Genomic DNA, 18,718 nt, shown 5'->3' on the forward strand with positions numbered 1-18,718 from the left:
ACAGGCTGATTATTCCTCTACAGAGCTAAATACCTACTTAGCAGACATAGTATTTCCTACATTACAAGATACTCACAACTCCCTACTAGACTGCCCATTATGATGGAAGAAATTGAAGAGGCAATAAAGGTCATGACTAAAGGCAAGACCCCGGGGCGGGATGGTCTACCACTGGAGGTCTATTTACAATAGAAAGAAAGAATTGTGCCACACTTGCTTTCTTTATACAAATATATATTTGAGATGGGTCCATGTCAGAAGCTAGTATAGTGCTCATTTTAAAGCCCGATAAAGACCCGGAGGACTGTGGGTCATATAGGCCCATTTCACCATTAAATACCGATTATAAAATCCTCATTAAGATATTGGCCTCTCGTCTGAATCAAGTAATAAAGGAAATCATACATTCTGACCAAGCAAGTTTTATCCCGGGAATGTCAACCTCGGACAATATTAGAAGGACACAGGTAGTTACGCAGGTGAGCTAGAGGTGGGGGTCGGACTGGGCCTTGGCTTCATTAGACGCTGCTATGGCATTCGATTCTGTTGAGTGACCATATTTGATAGAGGTACTTCGGAGATTCAGATTTGGAGAATCATTTATTAAGTGGATCTCTATTCTGTATGGATCTCCAGTAGCCATGGTCATGGTGAATGGCCTGACCTCCACCTCCTTTGCATTACACAGGGGTACCCGACAGGGCTGCCTACTTTCCCCCCTCCTGTTTGCTATTGTAATAGAGCCATTGGCTTTAATAATTCAGCAACATGGGTCATACAAGGGCGTTGAGATCGGAGCTAGAGAGAATAGGATAGGTTTGTACGCTGATTTAATATTATATAGGTCTGAACCTAGGCGCACTTTGCCACTGGCTCTCTCTCTCTCTAATAGATGGGTTTGGGAGATTCTCAGGCCTACGCATTAACTGGCAGAAGTCTGCTTTTATGCCCCCGAGACTCGAGGGGTGGTAGAGAGGAGAGGTATTCTACAACCTACGGATCACTTACCACTGACCTGTAGCATGCCGGGATGTGAACCACCGAAAGGACTGAAAAAATGCCCTTTTCTTCGATAGGGCTTTCTCCCTCCTTGTAGGTATTTGCGGAAGGGAAGTACTTTTGCCGCCTGTGGCGTCCTTGATTAGGTCGTCCAACCTGGCCCCGAAGAGCCTGTTGCCCTCGAAGGGTAATTTTGTGAGGACCATCTTCGATGCTGCGTCCGCCGACCACCCCTTTAACCAGAGGGTTCGCCGTGTTGTGACTGATGCGGCAGATGCCCAGGCCACGAATTTTGCTGCGTCCAATTCTGCCGTGCACACAAGTTTGCCTGCCTGTATCATATTATCCGTGGCCTCCAACAGCTTGCTGGGTGGGGAGCCTGCCAGGATGTCCTTCCTCAGTTGTTTCGCCCAGGCCACGGAGGCCTTGCTTACCCATGCGGCAGCGAAAATGGGTTGCAGGGCCATGCCTGCCGACTGAAAAGCTGACTTTGCTAATGTGTCGAGCTTTCTTTCCTGTGGGTTCGTTAGCGTCGCGACCTCGGCTGCTGGTAGCGCCGTGCCCCTGGACAGACACGACACTGGTGGATCCACTACTGGGGGCGCCGACCATTTTTTCACAAGGTTACCTGGGAAAGGGTATGTGACCTCCCAGGTTTTTCCCGGTTGCCTAAACCTCTTGTCTGGGTTTTGCCACTCTTTCTCGATGACATCTGCGAAATCTTGGTGGTCCGGGAACACCTGTCGTGGCCTTTTCTGGCGTTTGAAAGATACTGTCACCAGGGTTGCCTTCACCGGCTCCTCTGACACCTGTAGCGTCTCTTTCACAGCTATCACGAGGCTGTCCATCAGGGTAGCTAGTCGCGATACCTGCTCATCATCCAGGTCAGATAGGGACGAGACCCAGGAGCATGAGGCCCGGGGGGAGTCTGGGTGGGCTTGGGCCTATCTTGCTGAGTACTGGGACCGTGATGAGTGCCTGGATCGGTGGTATGTCCGAATGGACTCCCTAGAGCCCCGGAAGCCATGATGCGAGTCCCTGGACCGATGGGACCTGGAACGCCTGGAAGCCTTTCAGGCATGACGGGACCTATGGGAGGTGTCCTCGCTACTGCGGGATCTCCGTCTTTTACGTGATCCCCCCCGCGCGTATTCGCGAGAGGATACCTCAGAACCGGTTTCTAGGCGGCGTAGAATTGCTGCCAATGAACTGGCTAGGCCGGAAACTGCTGCGGCAAGCGACCTAGCGCATTCCGGTTCGGTCCCTTGCTCCACAGGGGCGGCGGAGGGAACCGGGGTCCCTGGAGCTGGGCGCGCCGGGATACATTTTGCGCAGCGGGGGCCGCCTTAACCGCGAGCAAATTTGTTATTGCATACCGTGCATGCATAATATTTAACCCTCCCCTTAGCCAGGCTGGAACCCTCAGATCTGGGGTCAAACATGGGGTACTGCACAGGAGACCTCCACCCAAAGGAGCGGGGGGCTACTCATACTGCCACGGGCGAGTACCTGTAGGGGGGGGGGAGTAACCGCGAGAGTGCTGCCTTGGCTTACTCTGGGTCCTGAAACACACCGTGGTCCTCAGGGCACTGACGTGGATACCAGATCGACGTTGGTGTTTTCTTGGACAGGCTGCCGCTGCTGCTACGGCTGGTGCAGGTGCCGTAGCCGGGGCTGGCACCGCGGCCGGTGCTGGAGACGACGCTGAGGTCGCTAAGGAACGGTGCCTGTGAGAGTTGGCTTCTGCCGAGTATAGCAGTTGCTGTTCGCATGGTAGGAGCGGCCATACTCCTGTCCGGCCGCTCCATTTCAATTGCCCGCGGTCGGAGGGGCCGGGCTTGCTCCGTCTGACTGACTAGTGGCCGCGCAGCGTCACCCCGCCACCCGGGGCACGCACCTGCTCACCGCTGCACCTTGGGAGCCATCCGAGCGGTATGCCTGCCCTGGGTCCGCCGCACACAGCCGATTTCCCAGAGATCCTGCGCTCTTCTACCCAAGTGCTGATCTCCTGAGCCCCCAGGTAAGGGTTGTAAAGCCCTGCTGCACCCTCCAGATATTCCTGTGGGTCCACCTCCATATTAATGCCCGATGGGGGAGAGAGGGGGGCTTCCTTGTTGCTCTGTCCACACGTCAATACTCCAGCAAGGTTTTCCAAGAATATGTTCTCTAACCTGCTTCTTAAGGGGTCTTGTAGTCATTCCTATGTAAATATAATTACATGGACACATTTCATAGTAAATTACTCCTACACTTTCACAATTGATAGCATGTGTGATTTTAAATGTGTGGTCATGTCTGCAGTTCGTAAATGTGGTGATTGAACCATATTCCTGTAAGCCACATAATGGCCACATGGTCGGCTTCCCCATTTGGGGCCCTTAGTTGACACAAATGTAGTTCGATTAGGAATAAATTGACCAATGTTTTATTCCATCTTTTAAAACAAAATAGGCAGCGACGTTTCGACCATACAATGGTCTTTATCAAGCATACATCCACAATAAACTTACCCCTTAAATAATAAAATCAATGCCTTTATGACCAATCAAATGTTCAGGTATCACTCCTCCCCTTCATCATTATGCACACACTCATCACAAATATATAATAATGAGCTTCTTAATCCAACAAAGTGATTAGTTGACAGAAATGTAGTTCGATTAGGAATAAATTGACTCCTCACAAGACAATCTCCCAAATTTGGTGATTTACGGTAAGTGATTGATGATCTTTCTGGTAATATTTTCCTTAAATCATTATCAACCCTGAGAATATTCCAATATTTGTTCAATATTCGTCTCATCTCAGACCATCCTGTGTTGTATTGTGTAATAACTCTTACACTATGATTTTCTTTGGGGTGTGGTTTTGATCTCAATAAACACTGACGTCTGGTGTTCTTGGCGCGAAAATAGCCTTTCCTAATAGATTTCTGATTGTACCCTCTCTCCCGAAACCTATTACTCATCTCCATGGCTCTCAGTTCAAATATGGGTTCATCTAAACAGATACGCCTTAGCCGGAGAAATTGACTGACCAGAATATTCCTTTTAAGTTGGTCTGGGTGGGATGAGTTGGCATGAAAAATGGAATTCACTGCCGTTGGTTTTCTGAAGATGTCAGATTTGATGAACCCCCTTTCATCCATAAAAAAGGACATCCAGAAATTTGATATTCTGTCTTCAATATCTATACGTCAATTTAATTTTGAAATAGTTGTCATTAAGAGTAGTCATGAATTCATCAAGGTCACTGACTGACCCCTGCCAAATAAACAAAATGTCATCAATGTATCGAGTCCATATTTGGACTTTCACTGACAGAGGTGTAGAGTCGTCAAAAAAGATGCCTCTCTCCCACAGCCGCAGGAACAGGTTAGCGTACGAGGGCGCACAAGGCGCCCCCATAGCTGTGCCCTGGAGCTGTAGGAAAAAGGCATGACCAAATAAAATGAAATTGTGGACTTGAATAAATTCCAATAATTTGAGAAGGAACTCTCCAAAAATTTTGTCTACTCCAGACCACTCCAAAAAGAATCCCACAGCCAATAAGCCTAGATTGTGTTTAATTGACGTATAGAAAAATTCTACATCACAAACAACGAGCAGCATGTCATCATCTAGTTGGAGATCATCCATTTTCTTCAAAATGTCAGTAGTATCTTTCAAAAAAGAGAGCAACAATTCAACTATTGGTTTTAAGGTATATTCAACTAATCTTCCAATGGGTTCACAGATATTGTTTATACCTGAAACAATGGGTCGTCCAGGAAGATTCGTAGTATCTTTATGTATTTTTGGTAAGAGATACAACACTGGTATTGTTGGATTGTCCAACATCAAGCAATCAAGCTTCTTTTTGTGTGATAGTGTCCTGCGGCATGGCAATTCAGATATTTTCCAATTCCTTCCTAAATTTAGATAGAGGATTAAAGGTGAGTCGTCTGTATTTATCCCTTTCTCCTAGTTGCCTTTTAGCTTCCCTTTCATACATTGCTGAAGGCCAAATAACTACACTTCCACCTTTATCTGAGCTCTTAATAACCACATCTTTCATTTTTTTCAGCTCTTTTAGTGACCGTCTATGTGATGGACAGAGGTTATCCAATCCCATAGTTTTGGGATTTTTTTCAAAATCCAGACTCATTAGCTTAACAAAAAGATCAATATTGGGATAAGTGGAAGTGTGGGGAAATTTTTTTGATTTGCTCAGTAATTGCTTAGGGAACTTACCCCGGGGGATCAGATGGTTGTTCAACCAATAAGGCTGCAAGAGCATTGAGCTCTTGCGCCTCTAATATAGACGTGTTTGAGACAGTTGTGCCTTCTGAGAAAATCTTTTTAAACACAAGTTTCCTAGCAAAGACGTGTAGATCTTTTATAGCTGTAAAATGTCAAAGAAAGCAACAGGTGAGAAAGAGAGACCTAGTTCTAATACATCTAATTGATCTCTTGTAAATGTATGTGAGGACAGATTACCTTAAATGGTGGTTCTCTGTCCTTCACCTCAGTCCTTGGCTTCCTTCTACTGTATGGTTCCCATCTTTTAGTCATTTCCAGTTTACGTTTGGCACCACACAAATTATAATGATCAGAAGACTGTGACATCCTTTCCAACTCCTCGCATCCAGAAGCAGAGGAAAGGGACATCGATCTACTGCGATTAGATGGTCTGTTGCTGTACTTCCATCTGAAGACCCGATCTTCATGGAAATCAGAGAGATCCCTTTGGTATTTTTTAGACTTCAGATTGCTGACTTGTTTTTCCCAGATTTTAACTGTCTCTGCAATGTCCACCCTCCATTTGGCAATATCGTCTGTTGACAACATACCAACTAATTCGTCATCAAGTTCTTTTATTTGTTGCTCCTGATACCAAGGTTACCTCATTGTGTAATAATTAATTTCATCAAATCCCTGGAGCATTGGGTGCAGATATGTTCCCACTTATTCGTGAAATCAAGATCATCCCTACCAAATGAAGGAAAATCCTGTACTCTTAAACCCCTTGGTATAAAATTCTTTTGGAGATAATTTTCCAATGTCAGTTTGTTCCACTGTGCTTTTAATCGTTTATGGATCAATTGTTTCAATTCAGTTTTGCAGCCTCTCATATCTCTCTGCTCACCATCGCCATAAGTTTTTGGGTTGTACACTTCTGAATTACCCCTTCTTTGGAAGACATGTAGAGGGTGTGTTCTTTAGAGTCATGTGATACATCAGGTGCTCCATGTTACGTTGTTTAGAAGACTATTTAAACACGATCAGTCATTGTTCACCATACCCCCTTGAGGAAGCAGATGTGAAACGAGCATTGGGGCTCAGGATACAGGTCTTCACTAGGATGTGGTAACAGCTTTGTATTTCTATTTTGTGTCATCTGACAGTCTTAATTTATTGCCCTGTTTGTGTGGCTTGTATTATATATGACTCAGTAGATCCACTATTGTATTTATTGCTATCCTATTTATACCATGAACATATTTTTATTCTATTGTTAAGTCCTGTTCCTGCAATCCAGATACTCATTTTTCCCCCATTATGCATGTTTTTAACTACCATCTTGTTTTGTAATAAAGTTCATCCATTTTAATTATTCTAAGCTCTATGTGTGGATCCATTTTGTGTTCTCATGATAATACAGGGGAGTGTTTTTGCATTGTTTAGCAATTGTGCCTAAGTCTTTGGTCAAATTATGAAAATGTTGTCACCGTCCAAATACTTATGGACCGACAATGTATGTGTGCTGTTCCTGTTACAACAGTGACTCTCCGAATCTACAAGTCTACGCTCACAACCTGTGCCCTTGTCTCACCACTCCTCACCTCTCATCAGTTTTTAAAGAGGACCTGTCACCTCTCCTGTTTTAGCAAAAGCGTACATTCCCAATCATACAATTCTAGAGCATTTTTCCTTGAACTCTGTGTTATGCCGTTCCTCGGTTATTTCTAGAAATTAATGAGTAAATTGTCAGCTGGATGTTACCAGTTGGGCGTGTTCCAGCACCCTCTCATTGGACAGTCAGTGCTGCCAGTATCAGACAATGTAGGGACACACCCTTTTTGTCAAAGGAATTGGGAACACCCAGTTGTCAATTTAGTCATAAATGTCTAAGAGGAAAAGCATAACACAAAGTTCTAAGAAAAGATGCTTCAGAATTGTTATTTTATGGGGAATACAAGTATTTACTAAAACAGACATGTCAGGAGAGGTGAAAGACCCTCTATAACTTATCCCACATTATTTATATTTTTCACTCCCACATGCAATGAACACAGTTCAGATGTATGTACACAGCACTTAAAGGGCTATTCTGGTTCCAACAAGTTATCCCCCAAGCTTCAGCACTCTCCTTGAAATGAATGGAGTGCAGTGCACCTGCCCAACCTGCACTTCCTTTCTTCAGAGACTTGCGGGGCGCCAATTCTCGTGAACAGTGGAGATTCCAGTGGTCGGATCCCCATCGATCAGCTAGTTATTCCCTATCCCATGGATGGGGGATAACTTGTTAGAACAGGAATAACCCTTTAACTGCAGAAATGATTTGGCTCTTTTGGGTAAAGTGCTTGAGATGCATTAGCATGCGCACAGGACTCAGTCACCTGCCTATATAGAATGCAAACTAAAGGTGTTTTTTTTCTTTAACCCCTTCATGACATGGCCTATTTTGGGCTTAAGGACGCAACAATTTTTGGGGGATTTTCTTCTCCGTTTATCAAAAGCCATAACTTTTTTATTTTTCCGTCGACGCGGCCGTATGAGGACTTGTTTTTTGCGTGGCGAACTGTAGTTTTTATCGATGCCAATTTTGGATACATAGACTATATTGTAAAAATTTTTATTCTTTTTTTAATGATAGCAGAGAGAGAAAACGCATCAATTCTGCCATAGATTTTTTTATTTTTTTTTTACACTGTTAATCATGCAGCATAAATGAGACTTTCCATTTTTTCTGCAGACCGGTACGGTTACAACGATACCAAAATTCTCACTTTTTTTTTTAGGTTTTCCCACTTTTCTGCAATAAAAACCCTTTTTTTTGGAAATCTTTTTTCTATTCTAAATTGCTGCATTCAAAGTCCCGTAACTTTTTTATTTTTTGATGTACAGAGCTCTATGAGGGCTTATTTTTTGCGAGACGAGCTGTAGATTTTATTGGTACCATTTTGGCGTACATACGGCTTTTTTGATCACTTTTATTGCGTTTTTAGTGAGGCAAAATGCTAAAAATGAGCATTTTGCCTCAGTTTTTTAGCTTTTTTTTTAGCGTTTTTTTCCGTGCACAGTCAAAAGCATGTGCAACTTATTGTACACATCGTTACGGACCCGACAATACCAAATATGTGGTGTTTTATTTTTTTTTTACCTTTTTTTATGCTAATCTGAGAAAAAGCATAAAAAATGTTTTTTTTACTCTTTTTTTTTTACATTTTTTTAATTCATTTTTTAAATCTTTCTTTTTTTTACACTGTTTGTGTCCCTCTGAGGGACTTTAACCACTGCCCTGATGATCGCTGTCATAAGGCATGGCAGAGCTACTGCTCTCCCATGCCTTATCGCTCATACAGCGATCTCAGGCATAGGCACTACAGGACGCCAGTGTCTCGCGTCCTGTTGCCATGGTGACAGGCCGGGCTCTCGCGATAACATTGCGAGTTCCGGCCGGAGACACAGAGGGAGCCGCGCTCCCTCTGTGAACTCTTTCCCTGCCGCGATCTACTTAGATCGCGGCAGAGAAGGGGTTAACAGTGGCGGGCGCATCTCCGATGTCGCCCCGCTGTTGCAGCGAGACGCCGGCTGTGACTGACAGCCGGCTCCCGCTGCGGGATAGCGCTGGATCACATGTGATCCCGCGCTATCTCCAGGACGTAAGTTTACGCCCTGTTGCGGGAAGTACCAGGCTGCCAGGACGTAAACTTACGCCCTGCAGCCGGAAGGGGTTAATATGTACAGGCTCCAAGATTGGGCTTAAATATATGCAAACTTTACACCTTAGAATTCAGTAAGGTTTACATATGACGTACATGCTCTGATGAATATAATAAAAAATGGCAGCAAGTGTTTAGCTCTCCAGCAGCACCCCTACAGGTGGAAATGAGCATTACACAGTCATCATAATCACTGAACTCTGTACAATTCACAAAAGTGCTAAATCTTCTGAAGTGGCAAATGGCCATTGTAGCTGCTCTATAAGAAACTACATTAAAGCCCCATTCACACACAACGATAATCGCTCAAAATTCGTTCAAATGATGGCTTTTGACTTCGACTGAACGATAATTTTTAGGTGAGCATAAAATCAATCATTCAGCTGTAGAGAGATAGCAGGGACCACAAACTGTGTTCTCCACGGGAGCAGTTGATTACATTGTAGCCAGCCGACAGTCCATTTGAGAACAAAAGAGTTGTATGCATAGCTCAGACCATCTGCTGTGTTCTGCAAGCATCTTTAGGAGGCTCATTTACATGCAAATGAAGCTGATAAAGGGCTAATGGGCATTAGTGCCCATTAGTACTTTATGCAAAATGATCGCTGAAACTGTCAATCTTTCAAGCATTTGATTGTATTTGCATGTAAATGAGCCTTTACTCAGTACCACCTAATTAAGTATTCAACAATGAGTCTTCAAAGAGGCAAGACCTTTCACCATACTCTAATTATACAAAAAAAAATGGGAAATACTTTACAATGGTGCAGATTTGATTTCCTGAAGTGTTTCCCATATTCCCTGTCAACACCCAAAGAACAATAAGGACACATGAGTGGTGTGACAGGAACACTACTGTCATCCCTTTACTTTATTTCATGACCTCCCCCTTAAACATGTTGTATCCTCCTTTCACCTACTACAGTATGGTACAATCTTACATCCTTGATACAGTCACATTATTTCCTAAACAGAAATATACCATTCTGAAAATATATTCAACATCATTTTTCTTTGTGGAAGTATTCAGCTTGATCTACATATGACGTTCATAGATGAGATTTTGCCCCTCCTGCAACCACTAGAGTTTCCCCGGTGATATATGAAGCGTCAGCAGAGCAGAGGAAAGACACGGCTCCGGCACATTCTTCAGGTTCTCCAATTCTGAAGGACAAAAAAAGCAGGAGTGTATCACTTCTAAACATACACTGTACACACAAGACATGTTAGTGACTCATTTAGCTTAAGAGATTATCAAAGAAGTGATAAAACATTAGTGTGGCAGCGATGGGGCATTTAAGATGTGACTATTGTGTATTTGCTACTTTTGCTTTTTTTAAAATTCTTAGAAAACTCTTTTAAACATGTACAGCACACACATGTCAAACAAGAGCTACAGGCCACATCTAGTCCGCCACCTCATTTTATGTGGCCCGCCGGCTGTGTAGCAACTGTACGCACAGGGGAGAGGTCAGCAGTTAGTCTCAGCAGCGGTCGCTACCACTACTGGAGCCACTGTGGGAGAAGTCGCTACCACTACTGGGGCCACTGTGGGAGAGGTCGCTACCACTACTGGGGCCACTGTGGGAGAGGTCGCTACCACTACTGGGGCCACTGTGGGAGAGGTCGCTACCACTACTGGGGCCACTGTGGGAGAGGTCGCTACCACTACTGGGGCCACTGTGGGAGAGGTCGCTACCACTACTGGGGTCACTGTGGGAGAGGTCGCTACCACTACTGGGGCCACTGTGGGAGAGGTCACTGATACTTTGAGTTCTAGAGAGAAGGTCACCTTCGATCAGCTTACTGTTGGGGGATTCTTCTAATAAAAAGGGATAGGTCAAGGTGGATGACCCCTGTAAGGTATGTGTTTGCTTATCACTAACAATCACATTTTTTAGTATATTCATCAGAGCATATACTTCATATCCACTCGATTCCTTTCAATGTGAGCACTTGGGAATTTTCAGTGCTCACATTGAAATGAATGGAGTGCAGTGCACCTGCCCAACCCGTGCTTCATTCGAGTGTAATAGTGGACCCCCGCTATAGTGGCCCTAGTAGTAATAGTGACCCCCCCTTCCCTAGCCATAGTGGTCCCAATAGTAATAGTGACCTCTTTCATTTTCAGAAATGTTAATCTGTTATAGTCCTACATGTATTATAAGTAGTACCGCATATCAGACTGTTACCTCTGTACTTTAATCCTTACCTGCTAACGTCTAGTTTGAGTTTTGCTTCGTCCAAGATTGATTCATTCTCCCAAATCTGCAGTAATTGAAAAAGAGAAGATTCATCATGCTGAAGCTCTAACACGCAGCAGCTCCTATGCTGGCATATAAAATATCTGTTGATTTAACAGTTTGAACCACCGACTTCCCCATAATTTTGTTGGCTTGGATGAACTGGCCAAACAAGCATGTGTAGTGCAAATTCAGGGATTCACTGACCCCATGTAAGGCTTGAGGGACAGTTAGGAGGGAAAGCCTTATGGGATCTGGGAGCTTTATGTACATGATGGATGGATGATATGTCACCTTCTATGGAGGAGGTTTTCTGGTTAACCATGATATGTTACAAAGCTCATTACTGGGTCAGATGAGATGGAAGAGAGTGAGCAGCAAATGATTGGCTGAAGAGAAATGGCGGGAAATGCCTGTGGTTGTCAGGCAGAATCTGGTGGCCTGACAGTGGCTGGTGATTGGTCCAGAGGAACAAGCTGAGAGGTGCAGCAGTGAGATATGGAGGTGCAGAGATGTGGGCCATCATCATCTGGAAAGGAAGCAGCATGCAGCATCCCGCTGACAGATCCCTGTTCCTGTCAGCTCCTCTCACAATTCCTGTCATAGCTTCAGATCCTCTGTGAAGATGGAGGACCTTCTGCAGCGGCTGACTGTCGGCGTATATGAAGCGGACAGTGAGGAATAGCTGCGGAGATGTCTGGAATCTCCTGCGCTTCAGCTTAGGACTTGTCAGCAGCGCCGGCCAGGAGGAGCTGAACAGGCAGGGGACATCGTGTGAACACTTGTATCTGAGGAGAACTTGTCAGTAGAGAACCACCAGCGAAGCAAACACAGAGGCTGCCTTTACCTTCATCTGTTTGGAGGGGACTGAAACCTGGCAGCGGGAACAGTGCCCAGCAGATGTCAACACCAGCAGGAACAGTGCTACCAGATGACAACACCAAGTCCTGTGCTGCTGCACATGCAGGGTACGGGTGAAGCTCTACAAGATAGCGACGGCACCTCTGCCAAGTCCTGTGCTGCTGTAGTTGCAGGGTACAGGTGAAGCTCTACAAGTTGGTGAGACCCCTGGTTACTGGCACCTGTGTATAGAAGGATTTAGCTTGTGTACCAGTTGGGAGTGATTTCGCACAGCAGTTTGTGTTCGGTTTTTTGGCAGGCTGGAGCCAGGAGTGGGTCCATTATAGGGGAGACATGTAAATCTTTCCCTTATACTTTCTCTCTGCTCCTGGCTTTGGCTCACAAGGTGCTGGGCATGGGGGCCGTCGTGTGAGCGTCCCCTAAGGTAGATTTGTCAGTTTAAATGTGTTAGTGTTAACCCTTACTAGGCTGTAAAGAAAGGGCTAGTTAGGGTGATGGGGAATGTATGTCTGCTTAACAATTGAGTTTTATTAATGGTATCATGTCTGAGCTGAGGTAACTGAGCTTGGCCACTGTATGGAGACTGCCAGCTCTGAGGTAACTGGCCACTGTATGGAGACTGTCAGCTCTGAGGTAACTGGCCACTGTATGGAGACTGTCAGCTCTGAGGTAACTGGCCCCTATATGCAGACTGTCAGCTCTGAGGTAAACACTGCTTGGTATCTGTCAGCTGTGAAATAAATGGCCACCTATTATGCAGACTATCAGCTCTGAGGTAACCACTGCATGCAGGCAGTCAGCTGTGAGGTAACGGCTGCACACAGTCTGTGGTTGAGGCGGCTGCTGTTGTTAATCAGATTTGGTTTATAGCTACTAGTTATTTTATAACTGTTACTTTCATATAAAGAAGCAGAATCTAATGATGACCGGAGGAACAGAGATGGTTAATAATGGTTACCGGGATGTTGGCGTTTCCTCGGTGTAACTAGTTAGCTGGTGGTTAGACATCCTTGGGGCGCCTCACTACCTCGGTGTAACTAGTTAGGTGGTTGTTAGACATCCTTTGGGCGCCTCCCTACCTCGGTGTAACTAGTTAGGTGGTGGTTAGACATCCTTGGGGCGCCTCACTACCTGGATGTGTTGTTACATTTATGGGAATCGAGGTAATGGAGAGGTGTGGGTACTGCCATGAGGGCTCATATTGTGCCAGTCTCATCCATTTATTGTTGTTTTAGTCAGAAATCAGTACAAAGTAATTGCATACAGAAAATAGTGAATTTCCTGCAATAGGGCAAGACTCCAGTGAGGCTGTCATATTGGAAGTAGGCCCGGCTCATAAAGAAGGCTTTCAGTACGGCCTATATGTGAATGAGTTAAAGGGACTCAGATGTGAAGGGGTTAATAAGTTAATTTCAGTTGTTTATGATCCTGAGGTAGTTAAATTGCTAATCACAGAGATGAGGGCAGAGTTGCCAGTCATTTTAATACCCCCCTTTTTTTCAATTTGAGGTTGTCCCCTTTAAGGGTGATGCCACAGAAGGAGTCTATCTCCTCCTGGTTATTTATCATTTATCTTACCCCATGCAGTTGTCTCTGAATGCTGAGGGGCTCCTGAGCAGCTGGCATTAAGATATGCATCATGTGACTACATTAGCTTTGATATGGCACTTCAGTCATGTGATGCAGTATTCGGATAACTTCTTATTGGTTGGGGTGTTAATTCTTTGGGTTTCTGGTTTGGAGTTACCAATGCGCTATAAGGCATCCTATTATTTAGGACTATACTCATTTTTAGAGTAGGTGGGAGGAAGGAATTTCCTGATGCTGATGTAATACACTGCTTAGATGATTGTTGTTTATGGGGCATCAGGGTAATGAGGGGGGCACAAGTTTTATAGGGCATGTGGTCAGAATGGAGGATTTTGAGGTGCAGCTGGCAAACGGGAAAAACGGTATGGCCATGTACTCGGTTGGAGTTTTTTTAGGTATTCAATTGATAGCATTGTGATGGTTTTTCTAATTGCCAATGTCAGGGGTGTATAGTTTATGGGTTTAATTAGTCAGACATTACGTATGAAGGCAGATTACATGGAGGGAGTTGCAGCCGTTAGCAGGTCAGTTCTTCTTTGCTTCACGGGTGATTATTATTGGTCGCAGGTATTCCCGCAGGGTATGTGTGGTGATGAGCGGTTGGAAGTCCCATACATCGCATGCGCAGATGTCAAGGGAGCTAAAGCAGGATTTAGTGTATGGTTGGTATCTGATTTTAATGGTCAGTCAGTTTGGTGATGGGAGTTTGTGGAAGCGGATGAGTTATTATTAGGTGCTGACATCAGTGGATAATGGTTATGGATTGTTTGTTGCTAAGAGCTGGTCGGCAGGAGTTAGTTCATGTGCTAGTCAGATTATGTCTAACATATAACCTCTTACTGAGGGTTAGGGATGGTCGGTGTGAGATTAATGCAGCTGTTATTTCATAGTCTTGTTTGCTGATGCAGCAATTCAGGGAAGAAGAGTCCAGCATTTAGGATGCAGCGCTCATATAGCTCAGTTTGGAAGGTATTGTCGGTTATGGCTTTCTTTCAAAGATGGTATAATCTGGTACCTATTAATTGTTTTTCAGGTAGAGCGATTGATCGGGGGCTGTAAGGCAGTAGTATATGCCGCTGATCAACGCTCTGCTATCACATGTAGTGAAAGTATTGCCTGAAGTGTGTAGATCAGCATATGAGGTACAGCTGTTTAGAGGTGACTTTGGGGCCTTAAGGATGTGTCAAACCATGGGAGCTTTATAATAATTAAAAAAAAAAAAAGGGTAAAGGGGTGTGGATTCGCTTGTTTGCTCATTTTCATGAGAATATATGCTTGCTTAGGAATTTGCAGGCGTTTATGTGTCTATGCCCGCAAGCACCAGGTTTTTTGTTGATACATGTACCCTGTTTCCCTGGAGATAAAACCTACCCCGGAAATAAACCCTAGCAGGATTTTTCAGGATGCTTAAACTTTAAGCCCTATTCCAAAATTAAGCCCTAGTTGCAGTTAATTAAAAAAAAAAGTCAATGTAAATAGTGGCCAGGCAGCTACACATGACAAAAGTAAGATCTTATGGAGGGGGGCGTGGCCTGGCTAATGGAGAGCTAGGACGTGCTGTGTCTGCGCTCCGTCTCCTTCACGGCATAATTTGATGAAAAAAAGGCATCCACCCACATAACTGCTGCAGGAGACAACTATGGGAAAGAAGAAGGGAGTCACCAGCTCGTACAAGCCCAGGGACAAGGACTCTGGCCCTTTGGACCGTTATATGACCGCCACAAGCAGGAGGAAGAAGGCAGGAAATTACCTGTGCCGGAGAAGACCGGAGGACGGAAAGAGAAGACCCCAAGCGGAGACCCCATCGGCAACAACCACCGGGGATAGGCCCCCACAAGAAGATGTCGGCTCCACTCTATCTGCGCTCCCTGTGGCTGCGACGGGACACCCGGGCTCCACTCAAGATGGCGGCGGGCGCAACATAGAGGACAGCGTGCGGCCACGACAGCCAGCAGGCTCGAGGTTGGACCCGAGCGAGAAGTTCCCCGCTCCCCCCCCCCACATCCGAAACCTCACTTACCGCAGGCGGCGAAGCTCCAGCCACAAGCACCGAGATGGGGAGACCCGCAAGCCAAGCTGGAAGTGCGGGCCCGGCCGCCATATTACCGTAGCCCTCTACCGGAAGTGAGGGAATCCATGAGCCCGCGGCCAAGGAGGGAAGCGAGAGGCACCCCCGCTGCAACACAGAATGCCAGCTACAATACCGGTACGGGGGAAGGGGACCTGGTTAACCCCACCACCCCGCGGGAGTCCAGACCAGGACAAGAAGGGCTGGGAGGGAGCTGACAGGCCGAGAGGGAGCGCAGTATAAGCCACCCTCACCCAAAGACAGCATGATGGAGGGGGATAAGGAGTGGGCCGCCTCACCAGGGCCTTCACCTTGGCCCCTGAAGGGGAGAGAAAATGAGACCCCCAGGCCTTATGAGTAAGGAGCCAAGACCCGGGCAAAGGATAGATACCCCTGCTCCAGACACAGCAGGAGGCAACAAGACCATGGGGAAGGTACCACAGCCATCCGCACATGGCAGAGAGGCAGAGGAAATCACCCCCACCAAAACCTCACCTCCCAAACACCAGCGAGGGGCACAAACGCCATACACAAGGGCCTCATGCGAGACAGATGTGCAGGGAGAAGTGGGAAACCATAAACACCCTAATAAAGACACACCAGACAACTGGGATTGGAAGGAGCACCTTAGGTCGATCCCTACCAAAGAGGAACTCGACAATCATTTTGCCCAGTTCGCCTCATCCAAAAATCAGCATTGGAATCTCTACAAAGAGAAATGCAACAAATGGGACATTGCATCAGAGAAACAGAGGAGACGCAAGACTTAATGCTTCAGCATTTAAATGAACATCATGACATCTTAAGCGAACACGCTTTTCAAATAGCTGAACTCGCCAATCATCTAAACGATATAGAGAACCATCACAGGCGAAATAATCTAAGAATCCGAGGTCTGAGTGAAGATTTCAGAAAACAAACATTTAGAGGCCTGGGCCATCAAGTGCTTTGTAGAACTCCTGGAAAGACCTCCGAATGATCCAATAGAAATAGATAGGATTCACAGGGCCCTGGGCCCTAGGCCTGCAGACCCGGAAAGACCTAGGGACGTAGTCTGTAGGGTACATTTTTTCAAAGAGAAAGAAGAGATCCTACGCCAGATCAGAAACAAGGGACCGATCAAATTCCGAGACAGAAATCTGCAGTTCTTACCGGATCTTTGCAGAAAGACACTTCAATAGCGCTGAGCACTTAGACCACTGCTACTAATGTTGAAGGAGCGGGTGATCCCATATCGGTGGGGATATCCCTTCCAACTGGTGGCAGGCGTAGGGAGAGAAGGCGCAATTTTTAGATCTCTGGGGGACCTCCCTAAATTTCTCACAGCTCTCAAGCTTCTGATGGTCTCTCTACGAGAATGGCAAAAAATGAGTTCCCCTACTCTTACCCCTCCTAAGGGGCAATGGCAACCAATGAATAGCAATCGCAAAAGAACAAACGAGAACAAACAGGACCACCCATCGAAGACCCATACTCAATGACAAGGAGGAGGTCTATATTTAAAAAGTTACTGTTCCAAGGAACACAGGGTAGCCCTGGAGAAGCATGGACACAGGGACTTGTGACTCAATTAATCACCCTTCATAAACATACCGATCCCATGTGAACAGTATTAATACCCTGCTGTAAAAGCCAAGACATGCTACTAATCCATCACCGGAGCAGTTGGACTCTCTATCTGCAGAGCGTCTTCTTCGCAGAGGGGATGCATCCTCACATTCTAAGCTACTTGGCCCACCTTCACCCCGCATCTGTTTGGTTTGTCTCCCCCTTCTGGGGGGGGGGGGTCCTCTTCCATCTCTCATCATTCTCTCCTCAATCTCCCTTTACTTCAGCTTCCTTCTCTCTCTCCCCTCTTTACTTACTACAAAGGTGTGGATGCCTAACATCTTGTTTTCAGCCGCCGTGGGGGAGGGGAACGGGGCTCGGACCTGGACTTGACCGGATCCAGTTACTCCTCCACTAGGGACTGCAGCCTCACTCGGCTGTGCAGATGTTAGTCGTTTGTTAGTATTCAAAAACGTGTCCACTCACAATACCAAAGTTCATAGCAGTATTGCATTTCTTTAAGTGGATGTTTGTTACCCATGTTTTTCCCCACCCCCCGACCCTTATGTGTGATCCCTTCCCCCCTCTATTCCAGGTCACCTTCCTAGGTGGGAAACCACCTCACAGCATTAGAGGTACACCATCACGATCTCCTTATACTACAAGATGGCCCGATTAAATGTCTGCTCTTTCAAAACGAAAGGACTAAACTGCCCTAAGAAGCGTAATCAAGTGTTGTACAGGCTCCACAGGAAAAGGGTAACAGTTGCATTGCTCCAGGAAACCCATTTTCCGCGTACCGGTCCCCCGGATTGTGGTAGGAATAAACATTTTAATGTGTATGACCCCCGACTAGACTCCTCCACGGGACGCTCCGTACTCACAAGAACAGCCATACGTAAGGTCCAGAGAGTACTTGTGAGTATGGACCTGATCGACTTGTGGCGCACCCTCCATCCGGGTAAGCGTGATTACAGTTTCCATTCCATGGCACATAACTCATATAGCAGAATTGATTATATTTTCATCTTGCATAGTTTACTTGATGGGGACCCTCAATGCTCCCTGGATGTATTTCTGTAGTCAGACCACTCACCGGTTTTTGCATCCATAGGCCCGGGAGGCGGGGAGAGGGGCGTACCCACTTGGCGCCTCAACAACAATTTACTCAGAGATACCATATGCCTAAATGAGGTAAAAAAACACAATAGAAAATTTCAAAGTAGATCACGCTGCGGACCCCACACCTGCCCCGATAACATGGGAAGCTCTTAAGTGTGTGCTTAGGGGAGTATTTATATCCCATGGAGCTAGGATAAAAAAAAGCAAACAGCCTGTCTTACCCAATTAATAAGAGACCTTGGCCTTAAGGAAACGTCAAACAAAGCACAGGCTACTGCCGCCCTGCAAGTCGAAATTTCCGAGTTCCATCACAAAATATTAGACCAAAAAGCCGTGGGTAGGAAAGACAAACTTAAAGGG

At 45.8% G+C, this 18,718-nt stretch overlaps 1 protein-coding gene across 1 annotated transcript in view; it reads right to left on the reverse strand.

Moving 5' to 3' along the window:
- Positions 1 to 9,975: 9,975 nt before the first annotated feature.
- The window catches only part of LOC136628923 (dehydrogenase/reductase SDR family member 4-like), an 88,027-nt gene continuing 79,284 nt past the window's right edge, over positions 9,976 to 18,718 (reverse strand). The window contains exons 8-9 of the mRNA XM_066604997.1: positions 11,139 to 11,194; positions 9,976 to 10,090 (exon numbers count right to left, since the gene is read on the reverse strand). Coding sequence (XP_066461094.1) covers positions 9,976 to 10,090; positions 11,139 to 11,194 — 171 coding nt within the window. The remainder of the gene's footprint in view (positions 10,091 to 11,138; positions 11,195 to 18,718) is intronic.

Source organism: Eleutherodactylus coqui, chromosome 5 (genome assembly GCF_035609145.1).
Source record: "Eleutherodactylus coqui strain aEleCoq1 chromosome 5, aEleCoq1.hap1, whole genome shotgun sequence".
NCBI classification, from domain to species: Eukaryota; Metazoa; Chordata; class Amphibia; order Anura; family Eleutherodactylidae; genus Eleutherodactylus; species Eleutherodactylus coqui.